At 37.4% G+C, this 26,877-nt stretch overlaps 3 protein-coding genes across 9 annotated transcripts in view; 2 read left to right on the top strand and 1 right to left on the bottom strand.

Annotated features, from left to right (window-relative positions):
• Window positions 1-7,537: 7,537 nt before the first annotated feature.
• rhov (ras homolog family member V) lies at window positions 7,538-10,331 on the bottom strand. The gene is made up of 3 exons (XM_077221100.1): window positions 9,990-10,331; window positions 9,827-9,885; window positions 7,538-9,229 (listed from the first exon to the last, which is right to left on the bottom strand). The coding sequence occupies exons 1-3, from the start codon at window positions 10,186-10,188 to the stop codon at window positions 8,783-8,785; spliced, it is 705 nt and encodes a 234-aa protein (XP_077077215.1). The 5' UTR covers window positions 10,189-10,331; the 3' UTR covers window positions 7,538-8,782.
• Window positions 10,332-10,914: 583 nt separating this feature from the next.
• Window positions 10,915-16,982, top strand: vps18 (VPS18 core subunit of CORVET and HOPS complexes). Its single transcript, XM_077220835.1, has 5 exons — window positions 10,915-11,340; window positions 11,423-11,564; window positions 11,941-12,032; window positions 13,230-15,100; window positions 15,902-16,982. The coding sequence occupies exons 1-5, from the start codon at window positions 11,250-11,252 to the stop codon at window positions 16,628-16,630; spliced, it is 2,925 nt and encodes a 974-aa protein (XP_077076950.1). The 5' UTR covers window positions 10,915-11,249; the 3' UTR covers window positions 16,631-16,982.
• A 796-nt stretch (window positions 16,983-17,778) lies between these two features.
• Window positions 17,779-26,877, top strand: part of ino80 (INO80 complex ATPase subunit) — a 39,717-nt gene continuing 30,618 nt past the window's right edge. For 2 of the 7 annotated variants that reach the window (XM_077220393.1, XM_077220394.1), the window contains exons 1-14: window positions 17,800-17,887; window positions 21,518-21,579; window positions 21,682-21,858; window positions 22,047-22,207; window positions 22,502-22,569; window positions 23,404-23,550; window positions 23,638-23,758; window positions 23,840-24,042; window positions 24,132-24,185; window positions 24,750-24,953; window positions 25,044-25,239; window positions 25,334-25,425; window positions 25,514-25,723; window positions 26,273-26,353. In XM_077220393.1, the coding sequence (XP_077076508.1) occupies window positions 21,716-21,858; window positions 22,047-22,207; window positions 22,502-22,569; window positions 23,404-23,550; window positions 23,638-23,758; window positions 23,840-24,042; window positions 24,132-24,185; window positions 24,750-24,953; window positions 25,044-25,239; window positions 25,334-25,425; window positions 25,514-25,723; window positions 26,273-26,353 (1,680 nt within the window). In that variant the 5' untranslated portion in view covers window positions 17,800-17,887; window positions 21,518-21,579; window positions 21,682-21,715. Of the gene's footprint in view, window positions 17,888-21,517; window positions 21,580-21,681; window positions 21,859-22,046; window positions 22,208-22,501; window positions 22,570-23,403; window positions 23,551-23,637; window positions 23,759-23,839; window positions 24,043-24,131; window positions 24,186-24,749; window positions 24,954-25,043; window positions 25,240-25,333; window positions 25,426-25,513; window positions 25,724-26,272; window positions 26,354-26,877 lie in introns of all 7 variants that reach the window. The other 5 variants (XM_077220398.1, XM_077220399.1, XM_077220396.1 and 2 more) reach the window with 4 other exon arrangements.

A 26,877-nucleotide genomic window follows, 5' to 3' on the forward strand; every position in this document is an offset into this window, starting at 1 on the left:
CGGCTCTTTCGGCTGTTAAGAAAGAGAGCTTGTAAAGCTGGTCAGGTGAGCATTCACTTTGTTAGCAAAACTTAAGCCTTGTGCAGGCTTAATTTCAAATCATCAGTCTACATCTATCAATGACCTTTGGTCCGGATAAACTCACATTAAGAGCCACAATAGTTAGCCTCTTCGTGGCTTGGTTAAATTACATTTGTGAGGCTGGATATTGCTGAACTCCCAGTCTTACATTTTTAAAAGTTATCTTATAGAATTTATGAAGAAATGAATCTGCCATGTCAACAAATTTTCGTCTTTCATGTTAAAGGAACAATGTTATAGACTGGTTAGATTGGGTATATTGGTGCTTCCAAAAAATCCAGTGTCAGTGGAATTTGAAAAAAAGTCAGTGGAATTTTTCCCCATCATTTTTACAATGAAAAGTGTGCAAACCTTTTTTTTTTAAACTCTGATGGGTCCCATTCCTTCATATTGAGTAACCAAGAACCAGTCACGTTTAAACGTTTATGTCATTGGAAAACACAGCTGACCCACATGCCAGTCTTGCATGCATTGCATTCTTACAGTAATACTACCATTAGAGCTGACAAATGATAACACTGATGTTTGACAAAGAATATTGTGACTCTTGTATGAGTTTCCTTCATAAGAAATCTATTGCACTACATTGCATGGGATCTTTAGGCAAGATTAACAGCAGTAATCATAATTGATAGCACAACAGATTGTGGCAGTTCATAAGTGTGTAAACAACGTGGTGACACAAATCAGGATAGATTTTAATTAAGATTTCTAGAGCGCTGTTGTATCCATATTTTGCAACTCAATATTTACCTATTTTCTGTGAACGTGCAAAACTTCCGATTCGTTAGGTAAATTACTCAAATAAAGTGCAGTAAACGATAAAACTATTCATTCTCGCTACAAACCAGTGTGATGACAATCAATTAAAATAATATGATAACAAATACCAGTTTTCAATATCAACCACCATAACAGACTGGAAGTGACTGAACCAGTCTCACACATTCAAGTTAAAGATGGTCACACCAACTCTTAAGTTAAAAATAAGTTGGATGACAAGCTTGTCATGTAGAATACAGTAAAATAAGGCACTCTCCATTATATTTGAAAAGGTTTCATATCTGTAATGATTGAGGGACAGTGATGGTGCTCTCATCAGCCAATGATCTTGTCACTCAACAAGCCTCAGCAAGCGTGTGAGAATTCATGCGACTCGATGCACCATTAGTAAACATGTTCTGATGTCAGCATGTCTTCCTTTTTCGGTACTGGCTCGGGTGTTTGGGAAGTGTGGGATACTGTTCGTTGTTGTTGTCATCTTGTCCTTACTTGCAGTTGCGCCTCTCAGTTGGCTCGTGTGGCTGCACCCCCACCCCTACATGCAATGTGTGAGAAAGACACCGCCTTCTGATTCTCACCATTGATGGACCTATCATAATTAATGCACTTACCTTAAGAGAGGCATCTCATCAGTGCAATAAAGATATTGATAATTCTGGAGCTTAATAGCTGTTTGCGTCCCAAGTTTTATTTTATAATCGATTGAAATATGACTGTACGTGTCTATGACTCTGTTCCAAATCTAATGAGCTTCCAAGCATCTTACTTGAAATGAAACCTATTAAGTGGTTAATGTTGAATGCTCTGGAACTGAACAGCAGGTTCAACATTTTCTGCAACATTAAAGGCAATGTTTTTTCACAAACACTTTTTGTTGGTTAAACTCTCTTTACATCCGAGTAGCAATCAATAATATAAGTGGTCTAAATATTTATAAAATCTTCCGTGGGAGTCTCAGGACCAAAACATTTCCTTCCAATCATTGTATTCCGTCCTCATTAGTGGCTGTTTCTATAGGTCACTATACGTAAGCCATCCACCATATTGGAACGGTCAAAGCCGGTCCGCGAACACTCGAGAGAAAAGTTACCTGAGCATCTGCAACCGTAGTTAGAACCATGCATGAATATCTATATCTGCAATAGACTTCAGCAGGTGATTTTGCTAAACTAACATAATACAACAAGACGAAGGCATCAGCTAACACAACATAAAAAAGTTACCATAGTTTAAAAACCTGTAATATTGAGTTAATACATATAAAAACACAAAACAACACATTTTCAAGAAAGGTGAGCCCATTTCTTCAGGAATTTAAATCTACTAGGATATATATATATATATATATATATATATATATATATATATATATATATATATACATACAGGGTTGGACAATGAAACTGAAACACCTAAGACCACAATAATTTGTTAGTATGGTGTAGGGCCTCCTTTTGCCTTTGGAATGACAGATACAAGTCCTGCACAGTGGCCATTCCTCTTCCAGAACAGTGACCAGGTTCTCTATGTGATGCTGGTGGAAGAAAACATTTTCTGACTTCCTCCTAAACACCCCGAAGTGTCTTTAAAATATTTAGATCTGGTGTCTGTGCAGGCCATAGGAGATGTTCAGCTTCCCTTTCATGTTCAACAATCATTCTGTCACAAGTCTTGCTGTGTGTATTTGTGTATTATCATGCTGATACGCACACCACCCCCTTCAGGATGCAATGTTTGAACCATTAGGTGCAAATGATCCTCCAGAATGGTTTAGTCTTTGGCAGTGACCCGCACGTCATACGGAATGCCATGATATTGCAGCCCAAACCACCACTGATCCCCCCGTGCTTCACTCTGGGCAGCAACAGTCCGGGGGTTAAGCCTCTTTGGGGCTTCTCCACACCAAAAATCCCACGGATGTGGGGAAGACAGTGAAGGTGGACTCATCAGAGAACAATACATGTTTTACACTGTCCACAGCACAAGATTTGCATTGTTGGCACCGATTAAACCAACATTTGAAATTTGCACAAGTGACAAAATGTTTGGCTATAGCAGCCTGACCATGAATATCGACTCTGTGGAGCTCCAGACAAAAGTTTTGGTGGAAACAGGAGAGTGTAGGTGCACATTTAACTCTGCAGTGAGTTGGGCAGCTGTGGGTTTATGTTTTTTGGATACAATCCAGGTTAGTACCTAGACATCCCTTTCAGCGGCTTCCTCTTATGTCGACAGTTACTCCTGTTGGATGTGGTTCGTCCTACTGGGAGGACTGGAGGTATGCCAAAATTACCCTGGATACCATTATAGGTGTCCTGGTCACAGATGAAACAATTTGTCCTCTTTTGAACTCTAATATGTCTCCCATTATGTTGTGTGGATTGCAATATTTTATACAGCTGTTTTATTGCTCTGCTAATTCAACTTTGCATTCAAAGTGTATTTAATGATGTCTCTGCAAGGAAAACATGATGATGTTTTATAAAAATTGTCAGGCAGCATAATTATAATTTCCTGTTGGAACAGAAGTTGTCTCTGAATTGCACATATAGGGGGCCTTAAAAGGCTGCCTACGTAAATGGTTCACTTTTGGAAAAGGACCTGTGCAGTCAGAGATATTTTGAAAGAATTAATAGACATCAAAATACAGTAAAGTGAAATGTCAGCATGTAACACTGTGTCATGATTGCATCTTTGTGTTTATGTTGACCAAAATTGATCTTTTGTTGATTAGACTCAGCAGATCGTTGCTCAATGGGTTTCAAAAGGTCAAACTATAACGTGGACAAGAGTGACATGTCAATGGCATAAGAACAGCACAATTGATTTAGTTCAATGGTCAAAATGATACCATCACATCGAACAGTCCAATCAAGGCTTATATCAAATCTGTGAAGTCATTATCAGCTCATCAGTATTGTGAAAGGGGACCAGTTTGAGGATCAGAGTGGCACGATTTCTTTGAAGACGGACATTGGTGATGCACGGAAAGACACTATAGTAGCTGATGAACTGTCATTCACTTATGGAGCAATCCATCATGTTCACAGGATCACATGACTGCTTACCAGTTATCTGTCAGTTCAACCAGGAACAGCTCTAACAGGGTTCTGTCTTACAGTACATGTGTGAGAACTGAAACCATAACAGCTTATAAGCCACACACCCGAAACTGGGGATGAATCAAATAAACATGACAGTCAGTGTGGGAGTGTGTAACGTTATTGTCTACAGGCAGTTCTTTAGACAACAGCTGTGAGCCAAGTAGAAGCCCTCGAGCTGTCCGTTATCACAACTTTTATTTTCCTGATAAACACTTTCCTCCTGCTCGGGGGGATCTTCTCCACAACAATTATTTGCTGTAATTACAAAGAGTCATTTAAGTTCTAAGTTTGAAGTAAAACATCACTTAATTAATTTAATTTCATGAAGACAGTTTATTAGTCAATGTGTAAATCTAATTTTAAAACATTAAAACTAAAAAAAAAAGTATTTATTTACTAGCGGTGCTTGGTAAGACAAACATCACTGTTACTATTGTTCATACTTAGTTTTAGGGATTAGAATAAAAAGTATTCCATTTGGCTATTAACTTTTACCACAAAATTTGTGCTATGGACATGAATGATAACTCAAATCATGTTTATCATTGAGAACAAGTATGCTTTTACTTTTTTAAGTTATTGTACTAACATTTTTTTAATTGGCAGATGATAAATTTGTCAAATAAATCCCATGGAGCAAGGCCACAAGAGACATTAAAGAGAAATTAAATTAAATTATAAAATGAAATACAGCATTTTATCCACCCAGACAATATATTTTAAAATGAACTGCATGCCATTTAGCAACAAAAGTCATCCAGCTTTTATTAATAATGATATTCTAATATCGATCTAGCTTTCTGCAATGTGCAACAAGTGCCATACCAGCCACCAAATAATGTTATAAACTTTCAACACACTCATTCATGTGTTTTAACACAACACGTGTTTTAGTATGATTGTTTTGACCAAGTGAAACAGCGCTGTGTTACCCCACAATTTTAATTCAACAAATAAAGGGACCTGTATGAGTTGTAATTCAGAAACTTGCGGCTATTTCATTAGAATAAAATAAAATAAAAAATTAAGTAAATCTAAGTAATCAAATGTAAATGTGACAAAGTTAAAGTTAAGGGAAGAAGGAGGCGGAAGTTCAAGGTAAATTTTATCGTAAAAAACAAGAACAAAAAACGAAAAAAAAGAGTAGTCGGATTGCTTTCCATTGGCTGAGGAGGTGAAGATGACAACTCCCATGATTCCACACTCATTCCCTGCGTCATCAAGCTATACGCCGTTTTAAATAAGCAATCTCTAGCGAAACTAACGGAAATTAAAACGGAAATTAAAATTAAAACTGAAATTGATATTATAGAATAGGTAGGTAAGTAGCAATCACCCAGAACACCCTAGAAAAAATCTTGAAATGCCCTAGCAATAGCACCATATGGTAAAAATCCCCCTGACACCTAAAACACCCCTGCAGCTAGTATAAGCTATGCACGCAATGATTGATCAAATGCAAAAATGTAGAGGGTCAATTGGTGCTAATGTTAATTGGCAAATACCATTTTGAAGCATAAGATTCAAATGAAAATATTGTTAATAAAAGGAATACAATCTGCAAATAATTCATATTCAACATCTTGTCTGCCAATCAGCCTCTGGCAATAACAGTAACATGTGATTTAGCTGACCAGGAACAGGTCAGTCTGTGACTATGCACCTGTCTCCTCTCAGAAGGCCTGTAGGTAAATGTGACAGCAGTGAAACTCATTGAAACTGGCTGCTTGCCAGAAAAGGCACTAGTCAGTTTAGTCTGAGCCCTGGGAAAGGGGGCGGGCTAGAAACCTAACAAAGGGGTGAGTAACCGTTCCTTTAACCACAAAGTGAGATGAACACCTCACCATTCATGGGAACCTAAACCTGTCAGGCCTGGCCTCTGTTGCTCAACATGTGGAAAGCGGTATCATGCTAGGCTCAAAAGCACAAATGCATCTTCAAGGAAATGTGGGTGTGTGTGTGTGGACATGGCTGAATTTTCAAGTGGATTAGTTTAATTACTTCGTGTCAGGTTAATTATAGAAATTTGTTATTTCTTGCTTTCCTGTAGTTCCCTGCACTTTGGAGTATTACTTAAGTATTCAGTATACCTTTAATTAAAACTTCTAAATGTTCTGTCCCTTATTTTAGTCACATACAAAACAGACTATAAATTGAATATAATTTCAGTTTTTGATTTATAATAAAATGAAATAATATAAAACAATATATAATTGCTCATAGAATATAGATGTTCTGTATTGTTTGATTCCATTCATTCATTCATACTGACTGTGGTCTAGCAAGCATAAGGTCATGCGTAATTTTATTTTTCATATTGTTAGGAGCGGTAACACCTAATCTTGCCCTCATGATCCATATCGGTTCAATTCAATGCATTAGAAATTAGTCAGAAATTTTACAACTCATAGGATGCTTTTCGGATCAAATGAGTAAAGCCCTACAGTGGAAGTGATTCATTGTTTTTAGGCTTACCGTAATCTTTGTTGCAAATGGGCACAATAAACATTTGCCCATGACACTTTTGTTTTGTGGCTTTTGTAACTTAAACGGGTACTGATGTTAGCCATTAGGGGCAATTCAACATGACCGTTTAGTGTTTTAAGAGATCTGAGTTATTAAAAAATAATGTTTTTATTTCTTTTCTTAAATCTTGCGCCATGGAAATGTAGGGATTTTGAAAAAAAAGTCAAGCCATCATAGCAATCTGAAATTCACTTTGAATAGTTTGAACAGTACAAACGACGGCAACAAGCCTTTTGTCTTCTCTTTAAACTTCAAGGGTACGTGAGTGACAAAGTCACAGCATGAGACCTCGGAGCAGAGAACTGTGAGTTCACAATGTATTCATATTCCTTCAGTACCCGACACTTCCCTGTGTGTCTCATTTACACCCTATGAAGATATTCGCAGAACCATTTACATCAAGTTCTTGTGCTGTTTGGGGAGCGTATTCAGATCTCTAACATTTGTTTGCTATGTCTATAACTTAGTAGCATATTGCATGTCCAAGCAAAGCAGTATTTCTTCTCAAAACCACAGGAAAATTTATTTGAACATTTAGACATTTTAAATCAGAATCAATTCAATAAAAAATAAAAAAAAATCACAAGTTCATTGAAATTAGAATTAAACTGGTGAAAGTAATCATTTTATTCAGAAGTATTTTTGAAAGGTCATGTGACACTGAAGACAGCTTTAACGTCACAGGAATGAATTACATTTTAAATACAATAGAAATTGTTTATTTTGTATTAATATTTCACTATATAACTATGTTTTACTGTATTTATGACTAAATAAACGTAGCCCTGTTGAACATAAAAAAATGTTTGAGCGGTTTTAACTGAAGGCAACATGAACGGACATATTTTTAAAATGCCTCAAGACGCAAACCAATAATGTTTTTTTAGTGCATGTTTATAAAAGCTACTTAAATGACCTAATTAAAATAAGGCCTAATCCTGGCTCAATCAAAGCCCTGTCTGTGAAACCAGGTCACTGAATAATAGTGTAATTGCTTGCATTTTTGCTTAACTAAGCTCAGAAAAATCACTAGGAAACAATACTCAATTTCAGCATGTTATTTTCATTTATTTGATATTTAAGAGAAACATTTTTAGATTATGTAAATAAACAACTTTCACATATAACACTTAAAGCAGGATAAAAAGAGACGACTTGGATAGTTGCATTGTAAAAACAGCATTGGAAATGTATTTTGCCCTTTAAATTTATTTGTAGATGATGCAAAAAAAAAAAAAAAACACTGAAGGAGAAGCTGTTTAAAAGTGCTGCTTGAATTTGATCAAAAGGCAAAACAGTAGTGAAGACAAACAGAAAATAAATGTTGAAAGCGGTACATCCTTCTTGCCTGAGGCATCAAAACAGAACAGTTAAAACTGTTGAAGCAGAACTGTTAAAAACAAACAGCATTTAAAAAAAAGATATCTTCCACAAGAAGCACATTTATAACAAAGACAGCACTATTTACTCTGTGAAAAGTACATGCTGTCAGTAAAAGATTAAAAAAATAAACATAACCGAGCTACGGCTCCATAAAATGGGCTGGGCTGCTATACTTTCATCGGTGTGTGCGTTCTCACAATACATTTGCACAAGAGAGGACGCTAAACCAGTCTTAGGAAACCAGAAACAACCCAGCCAAATTTTCCCCAGATGTAGGGAACTATTTTCACACAAGCCTAATAATCTTATCTTGCCAATTTGCAAGACAATCCCCAGCTAAGATTTATCAGGAGGACAGGCTGAATCATTGTAAGCGTGATGTTGGATTTATTTGGTCACAAGCACCTTAAGAGGAGACAACTCACACATCGGCTTTAGTTTGGGGTGTTGCATATGAAAGAGTCTGTCTAAGTAGCGGCGGAGACAAAAGAGATGACAGATACCCAGTCTTGTCCCCTCGACCATCAGAGACACATCCACGTGAGCGCCATTCAAGCTTTGAATAGGCAGCTAACCAGCTCATGCAAATTCATTCATTTACATATGGTGGGTGCTCTTTGTGAACAACAAATGATTTAAAGAGAAGTTTTCTCTAATCTTTCTTAATAATAGGTCTATAAATCGTACAGGATGTGTTACTTATACAGGTTGAACGATTAAAACGTTACTTAAACGTTGTGTTGAGCAAGGCAACAGCTCTCAAATTTCACTGGAACGTCTGCTGGGAAGTTCCACAGCTCAAACAACTCCGCCCATAAAATAAAGCTAAACGACCCTAGGTAAACACATTGTTCAAAATAAATTAATATCTCGTATAAACAGTTCACACGTTTTGACCCACAGGGTCAGATGAAGCAGAAGAACTTCTTCCAGCTGCATTTGGAAAAAGTTTTAGCTCGTCTGTCTGACAGTCTCCGTTTTTTGACCTTCCTGGCCTTGTGTTTAATAGCGGCGAATATCGCTGCGTCGAAGGCCTCTTTTAGGTTCTTCTGGGTCAGGGCCGAACACTCCACATACTCGGCGGCCCTGATCTTCTCGGCGATGCTCCGTGCCCGTGAGCTGAACACGGGTTTGACCTTGTATCTGTCCAGGTCTATGAGAACGTTAACGTCCAACAGAAGGTCTGACTGTGTTCCAACTAAAATGATGGGGGAGGATGGGTTACACGCACGAATCTCAGGGATCCATTTCTTGGTAATGTTCTGGAATGATGTGGGGTTAACCACACTGAAGCAGAGGAGGAAGACATCCGTGTGTGCGTAAGACAGAGATCTGAATTCATCAAATTCTTCCTGCAAGTCAAAGACAAAGATAGATAAGAACACTTGACAAAGTTAACAGACTTTTGTTTAATATTTTTTAAATGACACTTTATTTTGTAAAATTTACACTTTACAGACGTTTAAACAAAGTTTACACTTTACACTGTAAAAAAAGTTTTTTTTAAAAATTCTTTTGTCAAATCATCTTATAATTTATGTGGCTCAGATAACTTAATATTTTGAGTTTCTGTTGATTAAACCAATCTCCTTCATTGTATGAACTTAATTATTTTAATTTCACTGAACTTAACATTTTAATGCAACCAGATTACTTTTTTAAGCTAAACCAACTATTTTTTTTACAGTGTGCCTTAAATTAAGTACAATCAACCTGGATGTTTAAGCAATTTAATCTTAAATTATATTAAACTTACTTAAAAATAAGGAACTTATTTTGATGAGTTGAAGCAATGTAAAAGAATATGTTGCCATAACTTATTGATCATATAATGGTTTACAGTGTACAGACCTTTAAACAAAGTTTACACTTAACAGACATTTCCATTTTCAAAATGTTAACCCCTTTTTACATTTGACTAAACAGTTTAGATGAAACTGTTCAATTACCTGACCAGCCGTATCCATCAACTGAATCCGTACAGGGGTCCCATCTACCTGAACTTGTCCTGAATAACCAGAAGTAAAAAAAGTCAAGTTTTCATCCTCACGATCATTAATTACTGTAAATGAACCATCATCAGCTAGAAGGGGTCAAAGATCATACACTTACCCGAGAAGACGTCAAAAGCCGTCTGTTTGTAATCCGTGGGGTATCCATTGGTGGTGTAGCTGACAATCATACTAGTCTTCCCAACCGCGCCATCCCCAACCATCATACAGCTGATCGTAGGCTCCAGCTCGTCGTCCTGCTCCAAGCACACCGACGGAACTCTTGACTCGTGGTAAAAGTAATCCATTTGAGGTGGCATGTCCAACAATTAAAGCCAAGAAGAAACGTCTTCAGGAAAACGTTTTAAACTCCACAGTATTGATTGGCGTCTTTGTTGAGACTGATGAGTGACTCATTACTTTCTCAACTCAAAAGCTGAATTGACTTCTCTCTGTGATCTGTGACGGGACCTCTCTCTGCCTTTTGAATCAGCTTGACTTTGCATAGCCACGCCCACCACAGTCACGGGCCTCAATGGAGAGGACGAAAATCTTTGGTTTGAACACAGATAAACCATTAATGATTCGTTATCGATTTTAATCGCAAATGAATCTCAATGAAACAAACGGCAAGCATTTTATAAAGAGTAAAAAAATAAATAAAGACCCTTTAAATATTAAATATTAGACATGGTCATAATAATTTAAATAGAATGTTAAAATAGAGATATTCTCCATTTTCATTATTTAACAAATCTTTACAAAAAGATATATATATATATATATATATATATATATATATATATATATATATATATATATATATATATATAAATGATATATATAATTTTAGACCACTGTCCTTGGGTCTGGATGTTGGAATGCCATGCTAGATTAATAAATAAATCAGAATAAATGAATAAAAAAGTAGCACACAAATAAACAACACAAATTAAGCTTAATCCCAATCATTTCTAAAACTGACATTTTTTGACAAAACAGCGCCACCACGTGGATAGATAAAGAACAGCAGGGAAGTTTCTGTCATTGTAATCACATGATATTCATCAGCTGACCAAGACAGCAACGCATACAACAGAGATCGGTCTTTCAGTGCTGTCATTATTGATTGGTAAAATACAATTAGAAGCTCGTTTAGTTTTATTTTATATCTTTATTTGATCACTTTTATATTTCGTTTAGCACACAACGGGGACACTGGCAGTAAAAACAGCCTTTGAACAGGAGGTTTAGCTCACATGCTATCGTGTTATGGTTGGGAACAGTTGGTAGAGATACTTTACATCTTTACCTGCAATGTAAACACAGGTTCAGAATTTGTTGTAAGTACTGTAGTTTTGTGAATATTTGATAATTTGCAATGGCATCCATTCTGGATCAATATGAAGATTCCCAGAATATCCGTCAACACAGCCGTGTGTCAGCAGCCAACATCGGGATTACTCATTCAGGTAAAAACCTACACAATTTAGGATATTGCAAACATTATGATTTGGGGACGTTGTGGTATTTACATTAATTTTTTGTTGACAGGGTTTGTGAATGTAAGGTTAGAAGAAGAAAAACCCATTTTCAACAAGCAGCGCATCGACTTCTCACCTCCCGAAAAAATCAACCACTTCTCTGTGTGCAACAACCAGCTATGCATGAGTCTGGGGAAAGACACCCTGTTGAGGTAAAGTTGCCATTTCTAGAGGCTGTGTTATCAACAACTGTTTAATTGGGTGATTTGACGGTTGATACGTTTTGCATTGATTAGTTTTATGTACATGCAATGAGTGATTAATGTGCAATGTAATGTCTGAATACTGATGAAAGGACGAAGTTGTGAGGATGTGGACCATTAAAGGCAATTCTCTTTGAAATGCATATCGAATCAGCTGGATAGGATGAACATCATTTAAACTGCCTTTTATTTGTGTTAGTGTAATTAATCAATTATTCATTTACGGATTTGCATTACATATGGCCTTAAAATAAATGGGATTGATTCCTATTTAAGCAGAATTTAAAATGTTGTAATATGTTGACATACACACATTACTTTTCAGAATTGATCTTGGAAAACCTGATCAGCCAAATCAGATTGAACTGGGAAGAAAGGATGATGGCAAAGTGCACAAACTTTTCCTGGATCCTACAGGTAATCACGTGTCGATGTTCACACCTTGTTGTAGGAGGATTTAAATGCATTTGGGACATCATTATTAGACACATAAGTGATTTGATTTCCTTTTAAATTAGAATGACAAAAGAAGCATCAAGCATCCCAAAGTAGCTTAACCGATGTGAACTCAGGAATTCAGTTAGGACAACATATATTTTCAATTTTTTAGATAAATATTTGGAAACCCACGCCCAAGAATAAACTCGCATAAATGTAATGCTTATGGTGTTTTTGATATGATTTTTTTACATCATGCAAAGCTTTCCGATGCGTGTCATTGAGAGAAACAAATGCTCTGTTTACAACTGGCATTAAGCTCCGGTGATCAGATCACAAATGGTCAGGTGAGACACACCAGCGTTTACACCTGGTAATAACATGCATTTTCCACGTTAAATCCAATATTATATATGCTTTTAATTCAAATTAAATGATAAATGTACATTTATACATGTAAATATAAAATTATAATGTCATAAGTTATTTTAATTAGAGGGTTACTTTTATTTATTGCCGTAACCAGCAAAGTTTAAAGCATCTGTTTGACAAAATGGTTGATTAACAGGTGAATAGGCTTATCAACTTTTTAAACTAGTCAGTTTGGTCTAAATGCTTGACTTATTTTTCATTTAATTATTTCATTAGTTATTTATTTATTTTAGTTAGTCATTTTTTTGTGAATAAAAACATGTTACATATTTTAAAATAAATATAAAAAAAAATATTTATATAAAATAGGAATAATATTAAGTAGAAATATTACTTTTTAAAATGTTTACATTTATAAACCAGAGAAATGCTACATTTATAAATGTAAATATAGAATTATACATTTTTAAAAAAAAATACAATTTAAAAAAAGTTTAAAAACACTTCGGCACAGGGGTGGTTTAGGCTCATCAGATGGATTAGTTTTAACAATCCAAGTGTGATGTCATATGCATTTCTGCCTCCTTAAGGGGTTTCAGTGATCGGATCACAGAACATTTTGAACCTCATTTACACTTGTTCTTAGCGCTGACTGAATAATGGAATCACCCGAAATGAAACTTAATATCAGGTGGAAACAGTATCGAAAGCTCAGGCCTGGCTTTTTTAAACATGTAACGTCTGCTTAAAGTACTTCCTTTTTAATGCAGCCTATAAAATGACATTTTCTCAATTATCTTACAGGTTCACATTTAGTCATCAGCCTCACCACAAACGAATGTGTATACCTAAACCGAAACACTCAGAAGGTCCGAAGTCTATCACGATGGAGAGGCCACCTGATTGAAAGCATAGGCTGGAACAAATTAATCGGCTCAGAGACCAACACTGGGCCGATTCTGGTCGGCACCAGCCAAGGAATCATCTTTGAAGCGGAGATTTCTGCCTCAGAGGGCAGTCTGTTCAACACCAACCCAGACCAGTTCTTCAGACAGGTTCATTCGCTGGAGGAGGATGGCAAGCCAGCCCCGGTTTGTTGCCTCGAAGTGGAACGTGGCTTGGAATCCAAGTACTTCATTGTTGCGACCACACGAAAACGGCTCTTCCAGTTTGTAGGAAAGCTGGCAGAGGGATCTGAGCAGCAGGGGTTCAGCTCCATCTTTAGTCAGAACCAGGATCTCCTACCTAGCTTCCAGGAGTTTCCTGTCAATATGGGCTACAGTGAGATTACATTCTACACGTCAAAGCTGCGCAGTTGCCCCAAGAGCTTTGCATGGATGATGGGCAACGGGGTTTTGTATGGACAGCTGGACTACGTGCGGCCTGACTCTCTACTCAGTGATGTTCAAGTGTGGGAATACACACCAGACATTGATTTAAACTTTGTCAAGCCCATCTCTATAGTACTCACCCAGTTTCACTTCCTGCTGCTGCTTCCTGACCGTATCAGGGGTATCTGCACTCTGAACGGGCAGGTTGTTCATGAAGATGTATTTCCTGATAAGTTCGGCACCCTAAAAAAGATGATCAAAGATCCCGTCACGGGACTTGTGTGGATCTACACCGAGAAAGCTGTGTTTCGCTACCACATCCAGAGAGAGGCTCGGGACGTTTGGCAGATGTACATGAACATGAATAAGTTTGATCTGGCGAAAGAGTACTGCAAAGACCGACCAGAATGCCTAGACATGGTGCTTGCCAAGGAGGCGGAGCACTGCTTCCAGAACAAGCGCTACCTGGAGAGCGCCAAATGCTATGCGCTCACTCAGAATTACTTTGAGGAGATTGCGCTGAAGTTCATTGAGGCCAAGCAGGAGGAGGCCTTGAAAGAGTTTTTGATTAAGAAGCTGATCAGCTTGAAGCCCAGTGAGAAGACTCAGATCACTCTGCTGGTGACCTGGCTGACTGAACTCTATCTGAACCGGCTCGGTCAGCTGGAGGCCGACGACAGCAAACAACACCTCTTTCTAGAGACCCGTGAGGAGTTCCGCACCTTTCTTAAAAGCCCCAAACATAAAGATTGCTTCTACAACAATCGCAGCACCATCTACGACCTGCTCGCTAGCCACGGCGATGTGGATAACATGGTGTATTTCTCAGTTATCATGCAAGATTACGAGCGTGTTGTGTCTCATTACTGCCAGCATGATGACTACAGTGCCGCTTTAGATGTTCTCTCCAAACACTGCGATGACAAGCTCTTCTACAAGTTCTCTCCGGTCCTCATGCAGCACATCCCCAAAAAGGTGGTCGATGCGTGGATTCAGATGGGAAACCGGTTGGATCCGAAGAATCTGATCCCAGCCCTGGTGAACTACAGCCAGATGGGCAGCATGCAGCAGATAACTGAGACCATCCGGTACATGGAGTTCTGTGTGTATGAGCTGGACGTCAAAGACGAGGCCATTCACAATTACTTGCTGTCGCTTTATGCCAAACACAAGCCAGATGCCCTGTTATGGTACCTTGAACAAGCAGGAACCCACGTCACCGACATCCACTACGACTTAAAATATGCCTTGCGCCTTTGTGCCGAACATGGGTACCTGCAGGCCTGTGTCTTGGTTTACAAAATTATGGAGCTATATGAGGAAGCGGTGGATCTAGCTCTACAAGTATGTGTGCTTTGACATTCTTTCTTCATTTCTGTTTGAGGCAATCACTTAGACGTGTGTCCACGATAAAGAAAAGGAAAAATCATTTTAAGGCCCTGTTTACACCTGATATTAAGATGCAATCTTTCAATCTAATGGACAAAATACGTAAATTGCATAAACCAAATACCCACATTACATTTTTCCTTTTACTATATCCTGTTACACTTGGATGTACGTTGTTTTCTTGCGATCTTTGCAGTTTTTTTGCAAAAAGTTTTTAAATGTACATATATATATAATATACACATTTAATAGCAATTAAAAAAAACATTATTTTATTTAATTTTAATTTAATTTATTAATTCATAAATATTGTGTTTTAGGGGAGTTGCACCGCATAGCATTTTACAACCTGATCTAGCCAAATTATCTGAAATTTTAAAAGATTTGAATTTGGCATACAGTCATGAGGGTCTGCAGGAGTCAGATGATGATATCGTTTTCAAATATTAATAAGCAGTAAAGTAGTTGTTAATTTTTTTTCTAGGAATTATAAAATATATCAATTATTTTTAAGAAGTGTATTTTTTTCTTCATTATGATGTCATGTTGTTTCACCCAAATTTTTTATACACCCCCCCCCCCTTAAAAAAAATATCAAAATGAGTAACTAAAAAATGAAACATTCCCATCATAGAAGAGGTGTCAAGTCATTGCATGTATGAATTTCATTTTAAATTAATTTTTTAATTAATCGATTTTAAAAAAAGCATCAGTGCATACTTTTAAAAAAAATAATGTCTATGTTTATCATTTTAGGTGGATGTAGATTTGGCCAAGTCTTGTGCTGACCTTCCAGAGGATGACGAGGAGTTGAGGAAGAAGCTGTGGCTGAAGATTGCTCGTCATGTGGTTCAGGAGGAGAAAGATGTCAAAAAAGCCATGAACTGTCTGTCCAGTTGCAACTTGCTTAAGATTGAGGACATCTTGCCTTTCTTTCCAGACTTTGTTACAATAGACCACTTCAAGGAGGCAATTTGCAACTCCCTGGAAGAGTACAACCAACACATAGAGGAGCTGAAACAAGAAATGGAGGAGGCCACAGAAAGTGCCAAACGTATCCGTGATGACATCCAGGAGATGAGGAACAAGTATGGAGTGGTGGAGTCTCAGGAAAAATGTGCCACTTGTGATTTCCCCTTGCTCAACCGACCTTTCTATCTCTTCCTGTGTGGACACATGTTCCATTATGATTGCCTCTTTCAGGAAGTTATTCCTCACCTCTCTGTCTATAAGCAGAATAAATTGGAGGAGCTTCAGAAGAAGCTGGCAGCGACCACACAGACCACCAAATCTAGGCACAAGCCCAAAGAGGAGGATACGGTCAGCTTAGGCAAGGGCCAGGGAAGCAGAGAGCAGATCAAGTCAGATATTGATGACATCGTAGCGTGTGAGTGTGTCTACTGCGGTGAGCTGATGATCAAATCCATCGACAAGCCTTTCATAGATCCACCGAAGTTTGATCAAGAGATGTCCAGCTGGCTCTGAAGGACACATTTCTGCATGAGTTCATCTGAGGGCTGCACAATAAAACCTCTCTAAGGCTCTATGATTTAAATTGTACATATGCTGAAAAAATTTAACCATGTGTGTATTGTGAAAATTGTATTTTGTTTTGAATTTGACATGCTATATGCTAAATGAATGAATATTAACATGCTTATGTTAACAGATATGTACTGTACAAATGGCCTTCTTTGATTTATATATATGTTTGCTTGCATAGACCAGTGGGCACTACAACATTTAAAATGCAATTGTTTTAATTTTGGATTTTGAGTAAAGTGAATTAATATCTTTTTAATGTACTGTATGCAGCTAAATAAATAATTAAATGCTATTTGACCAGACTGTGTGTTATGAAATGATGGGATGTAATAGCACAAAAGTGTGCACCGGAGAGCATTTTTCCTAATGCAAAAAATAAAAATGAAAAGTTGGTAATGTATATTTATAAATCTATATTTTTTATATAGACCTCTTATATACAATATGCCCCCCCCCCCCCCCCCGCAAAAAAAATTATCCTAGATGTAGCATGCAGTTTAGATATATATAATTTTTATATAATTTTGTTTTGTTTTTTGTTACAGGAAATGGATAAAGATTTATTACAGATCCTAACATCACTTTAAAATTGAGAAAATAGGAGGTTCATTTTTAATACCTTACATTTATAGATATAATATTTGGCAAGGAAAATGACTAAGTTGCATAAACATTACACATCTTCATATTGCATTAGTGTTATTTATGTATAAGAAGACAGTGACAAATTCTACGTCAAGTCCCAATCACGCGATATTTTGAGGCTACATTCGGAAAGTGTTACGTCATAAGACCTTCGGCAACGTTCGGTTTTTCTAGGCACAATCAGTAGAACTCCGATAGCCATTACACTCTCCTCCAATAACCCGCTTAATTTATAATGAGTCAGTTTCTCCCCTCTATCCTTTCTCAATCGAGACTAGTCCTTTCTTTTTGCTACTACTACTTTATTATGATTCCCTCCCCAAATGCTTATAAGATTGCAGCCGTCAATCCATAGTCGATTGGTACGCCTGTTCCCCACTCTGTCCTCGCCATGGCGCCGTGTCCCTGCTCTCTCAGTTACTGAAAGTGGCCGCCTCTCTGCTGCTACCGACTCACGGTCTCTCTCCTCGCTCACAACCGCCATTTTGGAGACAGAGAGCTGCGAGTCGGCTGCAACAGAGACAGAGCAAAAACGGCGGACACGGGGACAAGGTGAGCTAGCGTTTATGAGGAACGTGGTGGGGGAGCAATGGGGGAAGATGGCCGGGAGGGAGAAAGAATTAGAATATGGGAATCGCAGATCTGCTGGCCTCCTCGACTCCCGCAGTGCATATAGACACGAGACGGGACAGATGGTGCATGACCTCACGTGGAACAAGGCCACAGAATATTACGAATCATTTTTAACCATATCCCTACATTTCATTTGACAAAGAGGTGGTGGCCTTAAAGAGACAGAACCCATTTCAATTATTCAAAATAATCAATAACTTGCCATGATATTAAGTCGTGTTGCTAAAAAAGTCACCTCTACACAGTTATTTCAATAGCAGGCAGCTAAACTCCATAGCCTTCCTTTAAAAAAAACTAATTAAAGCTAATTTTTAGTGTTTGTGACTGAAGTTTACCTTACAATTGCAGCGTTGCTAACTGGCAGCGTACAGTAACTGTATAGATTAACAAGAAACACTGGCTGCTGAAACGCTTAGCGTTAGCTAAACCTAGCCAGCTTAATGTGCTAGCTAAGCTAAGTCAGATATGAATCATCAGCCTTTCGGTTATACTGTGTACACTAACAGTAATTTTACCCGGTTTTTATAATGTGTGTTGAGATACCTTGCACCGCTATACATTTCCTCTTTGTATAAAAGGATACGCTCGTATCGTCATCAGTGTGCGTGAGGTTTATAAATGTTTGTCGCAAATGAAAAAAACAAAATTGACGGGTATTTGGCTGTATTTACACATGCGTGTATTGTTGGTGTAACAAATAGTTCCCCGGGAATTAAAGTCATATGAGTTGTTAAACTATTGAGATGAGAATAGTTTCACAAATTGTAACTCGTCATAATAACCATTGCTACATGTATAATATTGCAGTCAGGAAATGGTTAAATGGGGGCACTAAAAACACTAGTGGTGTCAGTGCTATAGTTATGTTTACAGAACTCACAAACTCTGCAAATACACTAGTATTATAAGAGGTTCCTGTTGGTTAAATTACTACTAGATTTAAATGTGTAAAAATCAATTTCCAGTGGTGCATTGCCAATAAAAAAATGCACATTTTTTTTTTAATAGAAGTATTATTATTAGTGTTATCAGTAGTCCTTAAAGTCAGCATGAAATTTTCTATTTTCTAAATGCATGTTATTGATTTTATTAATATGAACCATTAATCCATACAATTTTTTTTTACCCACAATGAAACGGAAGAAACAGAACATCTTTTCTTTTGTATTGTGACACATCTGTCTTTAACGATTTATTGCATTTACATTTATTCATTTAGCTGACGCTTTTATCCAAAGCGACTTACAATTGCTATATATGTCAGAGGTCGCACGCCTCTGGAGCAACTAGGGGTTACGTGTCTTGCTCAGGGACACATTGGTGTCTCACAGTGGATTCGAACCCGGGTCTCTCACACCAAAGGCATGTGAAAATTACTGTATTGAAAAGTATGGTATAGTATACTATATATAGTATAGTATTGAAAAGTAAAAAATGTTGGACAGAGACTTGAATATATGCATTGGTTGTTGATTGCATTTTTAGATTCGGGCGTTCCACTTAAAAGTGAAGGCAGAGCTAAACTGTCCCTACAAGCTCATGTTAAAGTGGACTAATTAATTGGAAAACATTCCTGCATACATCACCAATGAGAAGTCTGTAATTTTCCACAGAAAATCCAGTTGACATTTTGATTGAACATTACGATTTTTTTTTAAATATATGCCCAAATGAATTGCTCACAATAAGATCTATAACATGCATTTGAAAAATATGGTGAATTTTCAGGTCATGTCGACTTTTTTTTTTTTTTTTTACCAAAATGTCAACTTTGTCCTATGCAGCAACAGTCTTCTTTCTGCTGAATTATGCCAGATTTCTCTAATCATTTAGTAAGCTTAAACCCCGCCCCTTTCTTACAGTCATCTGCAAATTTGCATTGAGTCAACAACCGTATAGAACCCTGCACTACATTTATTTTATGATGATCAATTTCACTCAGATGTATGTGACAATGGAGAAAAAAGATCTGTATGTCTTGACTCACTTGACGAGTGAAGTGTTCTTTTCATAAGCTATATTTTCTATTAAAACAGGAAAGCAGGATGGGACTTTTTGAAGTGCTGGTCTCATTTCAAAATGTGCAAATATTCTTTAGTTTACACCACAGCCTCAAAACATGATGTGCTGTTTATCAGTCATTACAGGTGTTTTTAGAGGACACTCGACATTCTCATTCTAGTGAACATCTGATTGGAGAAAAAACAAAAGAGATTAGTCATCAATGTCCTTTGTTTGTTTTCATGAAGGACAAGACTATTTAAACATGTATCTGATAAAAGTAAATTTTGTATACAATCATATAGAGGGCTTCAAAGCGGATACACAAGCATTAAAGGCTGCATACTAGATACACTACCATTCAAAAGTTTTTTTAATGATTTCTGAAGAAGAATGATATCTGAGGACCATGTGACACGGAAGACAGTAATCACTGCTGTAAACACATGCACATCTGAAAAGCCCACAGTAAACAAAGCAGTTCACAAGCTTGTGGTCAGCTGATTCTGAACCCTTAGAAGGCCTGCTGTTATCAGATTGGTTTGCACCTCTCCTGCCCTACAGAGTACAGATCCTGCTGTGACAAAGGAATAAATTCGCTATTACATTTCAGTATGCTATGAATAAACCTATCAACTGTGTTAATCTCAATCCACTGCATTCTCTTTCAGACACTGCCAGAACAGTATCACATTCTGCAAAATGCACAGTTGCTAAAGTTTGTCAGTTGCTAGGAACTATTGTCATCCAGTTCTGAATATTAATATGCAGTCTTACTGTAAACGTGCAATAAATCTTACAGTGATCATCAGAGGTGTCAAGTTACTAGCTACAAATACTTTGTTACCTTACTTAAGTAGAAATTTTGGGTATCTATATTTTACTGGAGTAATTATTTTTCACACAACTTTTTACTTTCTTCGATTTCATGCGATTATCTGTACTTTCCACTCCTTACTTTTTAAAAATAGCCTCGTTACTCCCATTTCATTTCGGCTTGCTTTCATTCTGGCTTGTCTGTAAAAAAAAAAAAACCTATCCAGATAAAATCACGTCATCCGTAGAGAGTGAATTTGATTGTGGTTGGATGAGAAGTATAAACGCACCATTCCGACACCCTATTGGTTTGTATGCGATCCATCGCACCTGCACATGAATAGTGCATCCACAATTTTTCAGCATTACCTTTTTAGTATAACATCATGGCCTTTAGAAAAAATTTTTTTGAGGAGGTGGGGTAGTGCACTATAGGCCTCTGTGGCGCAGCCTAAGCTTTTGTCCTTAATGGGATTTTTTTCCTTACTTTACTTTTACTTTTATACTTTAAGTAGTTTTGAAACCAGTACTTTTACACTTTAACTTAAGTACTTGATACTTCAACTTCTACAGAAGTCTTTTTAAACCCTGTATCTATACTTCTACCTGAGTAATGAACGTGAACACTTTTGACACCTCTGGGGATCATGTCTATAGAAGAGCACATGTAAATGCTGTATATGCTGTGTTCATCAGTAAATGCTGAAGTAAACACATCTTATTCTGTTTCAGATTTATCATTTGTGAGACACTGAATGTTAAAATTGTGAAATATGAAGTCTCGCTTTCCAAAGGTACTGTACTGCTCTTTGGTCACAGTTATGTTTCCACCTTCAGAGCTTTCAAAGCAATCTCATTTAGAGTTAACCAACAAACTTTCTGTGTCTTCTATGCAGTGATCGCCATTTCAGGCTCTTTTAACCTCTGCCTATGGCCTCAGAGCAGGATGGCGTGGGAGACGCCACTTGCTCAAAGTTGGCCAAACCACTTCACCTGCAGTACCTTGAACGATCCCTCCGCCTAGATACCTTTCTAAGGCAGACTGCTGCTGTTTTTAACCAGAACATTTCCAGGTAATTCAGTCCTCTTTGACCTTCTGTCTATTGAGTCATGACATTACCTCTTTGACTCTACAAAATCCTTAGAAACTATAATGTCATTGTTCCTAAAGCCAATAGCTTAGCTAATGGTAGATTTTTATAGGAAACACTGGACTGTAGGTTTGTTTAAGATTGTGTTTGTGTGTGCTTCTCTGTTTAAGCGATGACAGCGATGATGGTTTGGGTGAGGGGTCTTCTCTGGCCTCGTCTAACCCACTGCTGGCAGTGAAGGAAGATCACATCAACCTTGATGACGAGACCAGGGACTCCTGCAGAGATGGAGAGACGGAGTGTGGCACTCTCAACGGAGCTGTGCTGCAAGGTACAATACATAAAATAAAAAAGTTATCTGTTGTATGATATTAGAATGCATAACCTCTTCTTCAAAGTTTTTTTTGTATATATGGAAGTATTGCAGTCTGTCTTGGACTGCAGGTACATTTCATCTCATGATGTTGATGAAGTGAGTAGTATTTAGCTGGTCATGTGATCTCAAAAGGGTGGCTTCCATGAGGCTTTCCAGTGCGTGTATGATTGTACTCTTGAAGTACTCTTCATTTCTTTAGGGATAAAAGTTTTTAATGAGTGACCTTTAACCCCAAACTGTCTTCCTCAGAGCACAAAAGTGACAAGGCCGGTCTGTATAACTTCTCGAAACTGAAGAAAAGCAGGAAATGGCTGAAGGTACGTATATATTACAAACTACAGTGATTCTGGGAAATGCTTTATCCAAATCCAATCCCTGCTCAATGGAAACTTGTTTCTGCCTCAGAATTAAAAAAAAACCTGGTAATTGGGATATAAAGTTTAAAATAGTAAAGAAAAGGTACTTTGCAAAATCAAAAAACAATTACAAAAAATATATTCAAAATTGCAGGTTTAAATGTCGAAATTATGAGAAAGTGGCAGTACTAGTGAGAGCTATATCACTGTTAAAATAAATAAACTCGCAATATTGTGCAATGAAGTCTAAAGGCTTCTTTACACAGCAGAGTTAAGGCCGCTCTGTTCCTTCTCAAATTTCTGCGTAAAGATATAATAATCCTGCATAAAAGCCAGACCAAATTATGCCTGCTCTGACCCCCTCGGCCCCTGCTTGAAAAACTTGTTCTCTCACAAAAACTTTCCTCTAGAGAATGATATTTTGTGAGCGAACGAAAAACTGGTGATTGCAATAATGAGGTAGAATGAACTGTATTTTAATGCTTCTGCAAGTGAACAGAACATTTCTCAGGGGAACTCTATATTTTTGTGAAAGCAAAAGTTTTGTGAGCAGATACAAAGTTTCTCTGGGGAACGCAAAGGTTTTGCAAGTGAACTTTGAACATTTTTGCTCTCCAGTTTTTTTTTCCACCGCCATCTCCATTAAGGGACTCCATAGTTGTTGAAATGATGAAAAATACATTTGCAGTAATAAGATATTAAATTACCTTTTTTTTGCTCAAGTCACACATTCATAATTAATTGAGTCTCTTCTTTATGTCCATGTCTAAGCAGTCTGATGTTTGTGAATTGCAGGGCATCTTGCTGAGTGATGACACCACAGATTCAGATACTGATTCGGATGATTCTGACTTTACGATGACTCGAGAAGAGCTCCAGGACATGCTGCGCCTGCACAAGTTCACCAAACTCCACCAGAGCAAGTTCCACTCTGACAGAGAGGTACGACATGTTCACTGAGTCTGGGACAGCTGCTCCCGCATAGATAGCTTCATGGAAACTGTTGGTAATGTGTGTTTGTGTTCACAGCTGCAGCACTATCAACACTACAGCACAGGCCTCCTGTCCACTCACGATCCTTTTTACGAGCAGCAGCGCCACCTACTGGGCCTCAAGAAAAAGAAAATCAAGGAAGAGAAGAAATGTAAGGGTAAGCCTAGACTACAGGACAAAAGAGGATGACAGGAACTGTTTTCTGGTCATCTGAATACTCTTCCTTCTTCTTTTGTAGCCAAGCTAAAAAAGATGAAAAAGAAGAAGAAACGGGGAGAGGAGTTCTCCATGGACGGACGGGCGCACATTACTAAAATTTTTGCTAAGTTTTCACATGATGCACCTCTTCCCATGATCAAAAAGAAGCACTTAACCATCGAGCAGCTCAATGCTCGTAGACGAAAAGTCTGGCTCACGATTGCCAAAAAAGAAATCCCAAAGGTACAAGCATTTTACTTGGTCAATGATTTGCAATCCCCTCGATTTCTTCTGTTCATTCATTAGTCTAAATTGTTTTTGTCTCATTTCAGGCATTTAAACAGAAAGTCTCGGCAAGGAACTTTGTTTTAACCAATGCCAGAAAGGTAAGAGATGCTTATATTTTACATACACTATGTTTAGAAGTTTGAGATCTGTAAGTCTCTTATGCTCACCAAAGCTGCATATATTTGATCAAAATTATTGAAAATGTAATTTTTTTTCTTGTGATAGCAAAGCTGAATTATCTAATATGCTGATGAAACATTTTTTATTATTATCAATGTTGAAAACATTTGTGGAAACTGAATTTTTTTTTCATGATTCTTTGAATAGAAAGTTTAAAAGACCTGTGTTTATATGAAATAGTAAACTTTCATAACAATATAGATGTCTTTAAGTCACAATTTAATGCGTACAAGCCGAATATAGGTGTTAATCTTACTGACCCCCAAACTTTTAAACAGTAATGTATAGTGTGGTCAAAAAACATCTGAGACCACATTACAAATCTGGAATTCAACATTTTATTTAAACCTGGAAATAAAGAGAATGTTTTAGGATTTTGACATTTAAAACTTAGATAGAATTTTTTTTATTTTTGCTAATGGTCTCAGAAGGTCTATTTTTATGGATGTTTGTTAAGTCTTTGTGCATCTACACTTCTCCAGTTGGCCCACCAGTGTATGCGTGAGGTCCGGAGGGCTGCAATCCAGGCGCAGAAGAACTGCAAAGAGACTTTACCACGGGCCCGCCGGCTCACCAAAGAGATGCTGCTGTACTGGAAGAAGTACGAGAAGGTGGAGAAGGAGCATCGCAAGCGTGCTGAGAAAGAGGCTCTCGAGCAACGCAAACTGGATGAGGAGATGCGGGAGGTATTCATACATTTACACTAAAAATCACATTTCGCTGAGAATCATTTCCTAAAGCATCACCCTGACACTTCTTCCTGTGTGTCCCATCAGGCTAAGCGTCAGCAGAGGAAGCTGAACTTCCTGATCACCCAGACAGAACTGTACGCTCACTTCATGGGGGGCAAGCAGAACGCTGGGGGAGACGGCACACAGGAGGAGATCCTGTGCAAGCTTGAGGACAACACCTCCCAGCGGCAGATCGACATCGGTGGAGGGGTTATGGTCAATGTCGGCCAGGAAGACTACGGTAAGACCTTATTCCGTCTCTAAAGGATCATTCTACGTGGAACTTATGGAAATGTATGTCAGAATCATGTGGTTTCCATATTTCCCTCTTGCAGATAGTGAATATTACAAGTCTCAGGCTCTTAAAAATGCAAAAGAGGCGTACCAGATCCACCAGGCTAGAGTAAGTGCTAGTCGGAATTATATGGTATATATTTGCATTACATCATACATGTTTCCCTCATGAATTTTGGCTGGGAATGAAATATTACAATGTCCCTCTTTTTGTCCTGTAGACCAGGTTGTTTGACGAGGAAGCAAAGGACAGTCGCTGCGCCTCTCTGCATGCGGCTAGCATGTCTGGCTCTGGCTTTGGCGAGAGCTACAGCTTATCAAACCCATCTATTCAAGCAGGTGAAGACATTCCCCAGCCCACCATGTTCAATGGGAAGCTTAAGGGCTACCAGCTCAAAGGCATGAACTGGCTGGCCAATCTTTATGAACAGGTGATTTCTTTTTTATGCTCTCTTATTCTTATTTCTCCATATATTGCTGTTCAAAAGTTATTTTTAATGAATTGAAATTAATACTTTTATTTAGCAAGGACGCATTAAATGTCAAAAGTGACAGTAAAAACACATTTTAATGTTATAAAAGATTTATGTTTTAAATAAATGCTGTTCTTTTGGATTTATTATTCGTCAAAGAAATGTCATTCTCCACAAAAATATTAAGCAACATAGCTGTTTTTAACATTGATAATTATAAGAAATGTTTCTTGAGCACCAGATCAACATTTTATAATGATTTCTGAAGGGATCATGTGACACTGAAGACTGGAGTAATGGCTGCTTAAAATTCAGTTTCGTCATCACATTATAAATTACATGTCAAAGGATATTCAAATTGAGAGCAGTTATTTCAATTTTTTTATATTTCACAAAACTACAGTTGTTGTGGTATTTTTAATCAAATAAATGTGGTCTTGAAAAACTTCTGTAAAAAAATGTACCGACCCCAAACTCTGGGATGATTTCTGATTTTGTCTCCCATAGGGCATTAATGGCATTCTGGCTGATGAGATGGGGCTTGGAAAGACGGTCCAAAGCATTGCTTTGCTGGCTCATCTGGCAGAGGTAAGGATTGACTTTCCAAGTTTTCTGAAGCGATGCAATAACAGACTGAAAATTTAGTAGTTACGCACTGTAAATCTTGACATTCGGCTTGGCTTTCCTAGAAGACATTTTAAACATTATATAAGTATTATTAATAATTATTAATTCATATGTTATTTTAAATAATATATATATTTTAAATGCATTATTATATATACATATATATATATATATGTGTGTGTGTGTGTGTGTGTGATTGATTTGTTTGTGTGCGTATTGCATTGTTGTATTTGTGATTATAAATGTATTATGGACTTGATAAGAATGACTGTTCTCAAATGATAAAAAAGTAAAACATTTACAATCTTAATAAATATACAAGTAACTTTTCTCATACCATTTTAGAGAAAATACATACAACAAATAACAAGATTTTTCTTTCCATTATATCGCCCAGCCCTGCCATTAGCACAACATAGCATGATAACAGGGTTTGCGAAACATTCTCCGTCTTTATTGTATCATCTTCTAGCCAACAGATTTCA

Source organism: Siphateles boraxobius, unplaced genomic scaffold, assembly GCF_051911475.1.
Source record: "Siphateles boraxobius isolate OS27281-9 unplaced genomic scaffold, OSU_SipBor_1 8, whole genome shotgun sequence".
NCBI classification, from domain to species: Eukaryota; Metazoa; Chordata; class Actinopteri; order Cypriniformes; family Leuciscidae; genus Siphateles; species Siphateles boraxobius.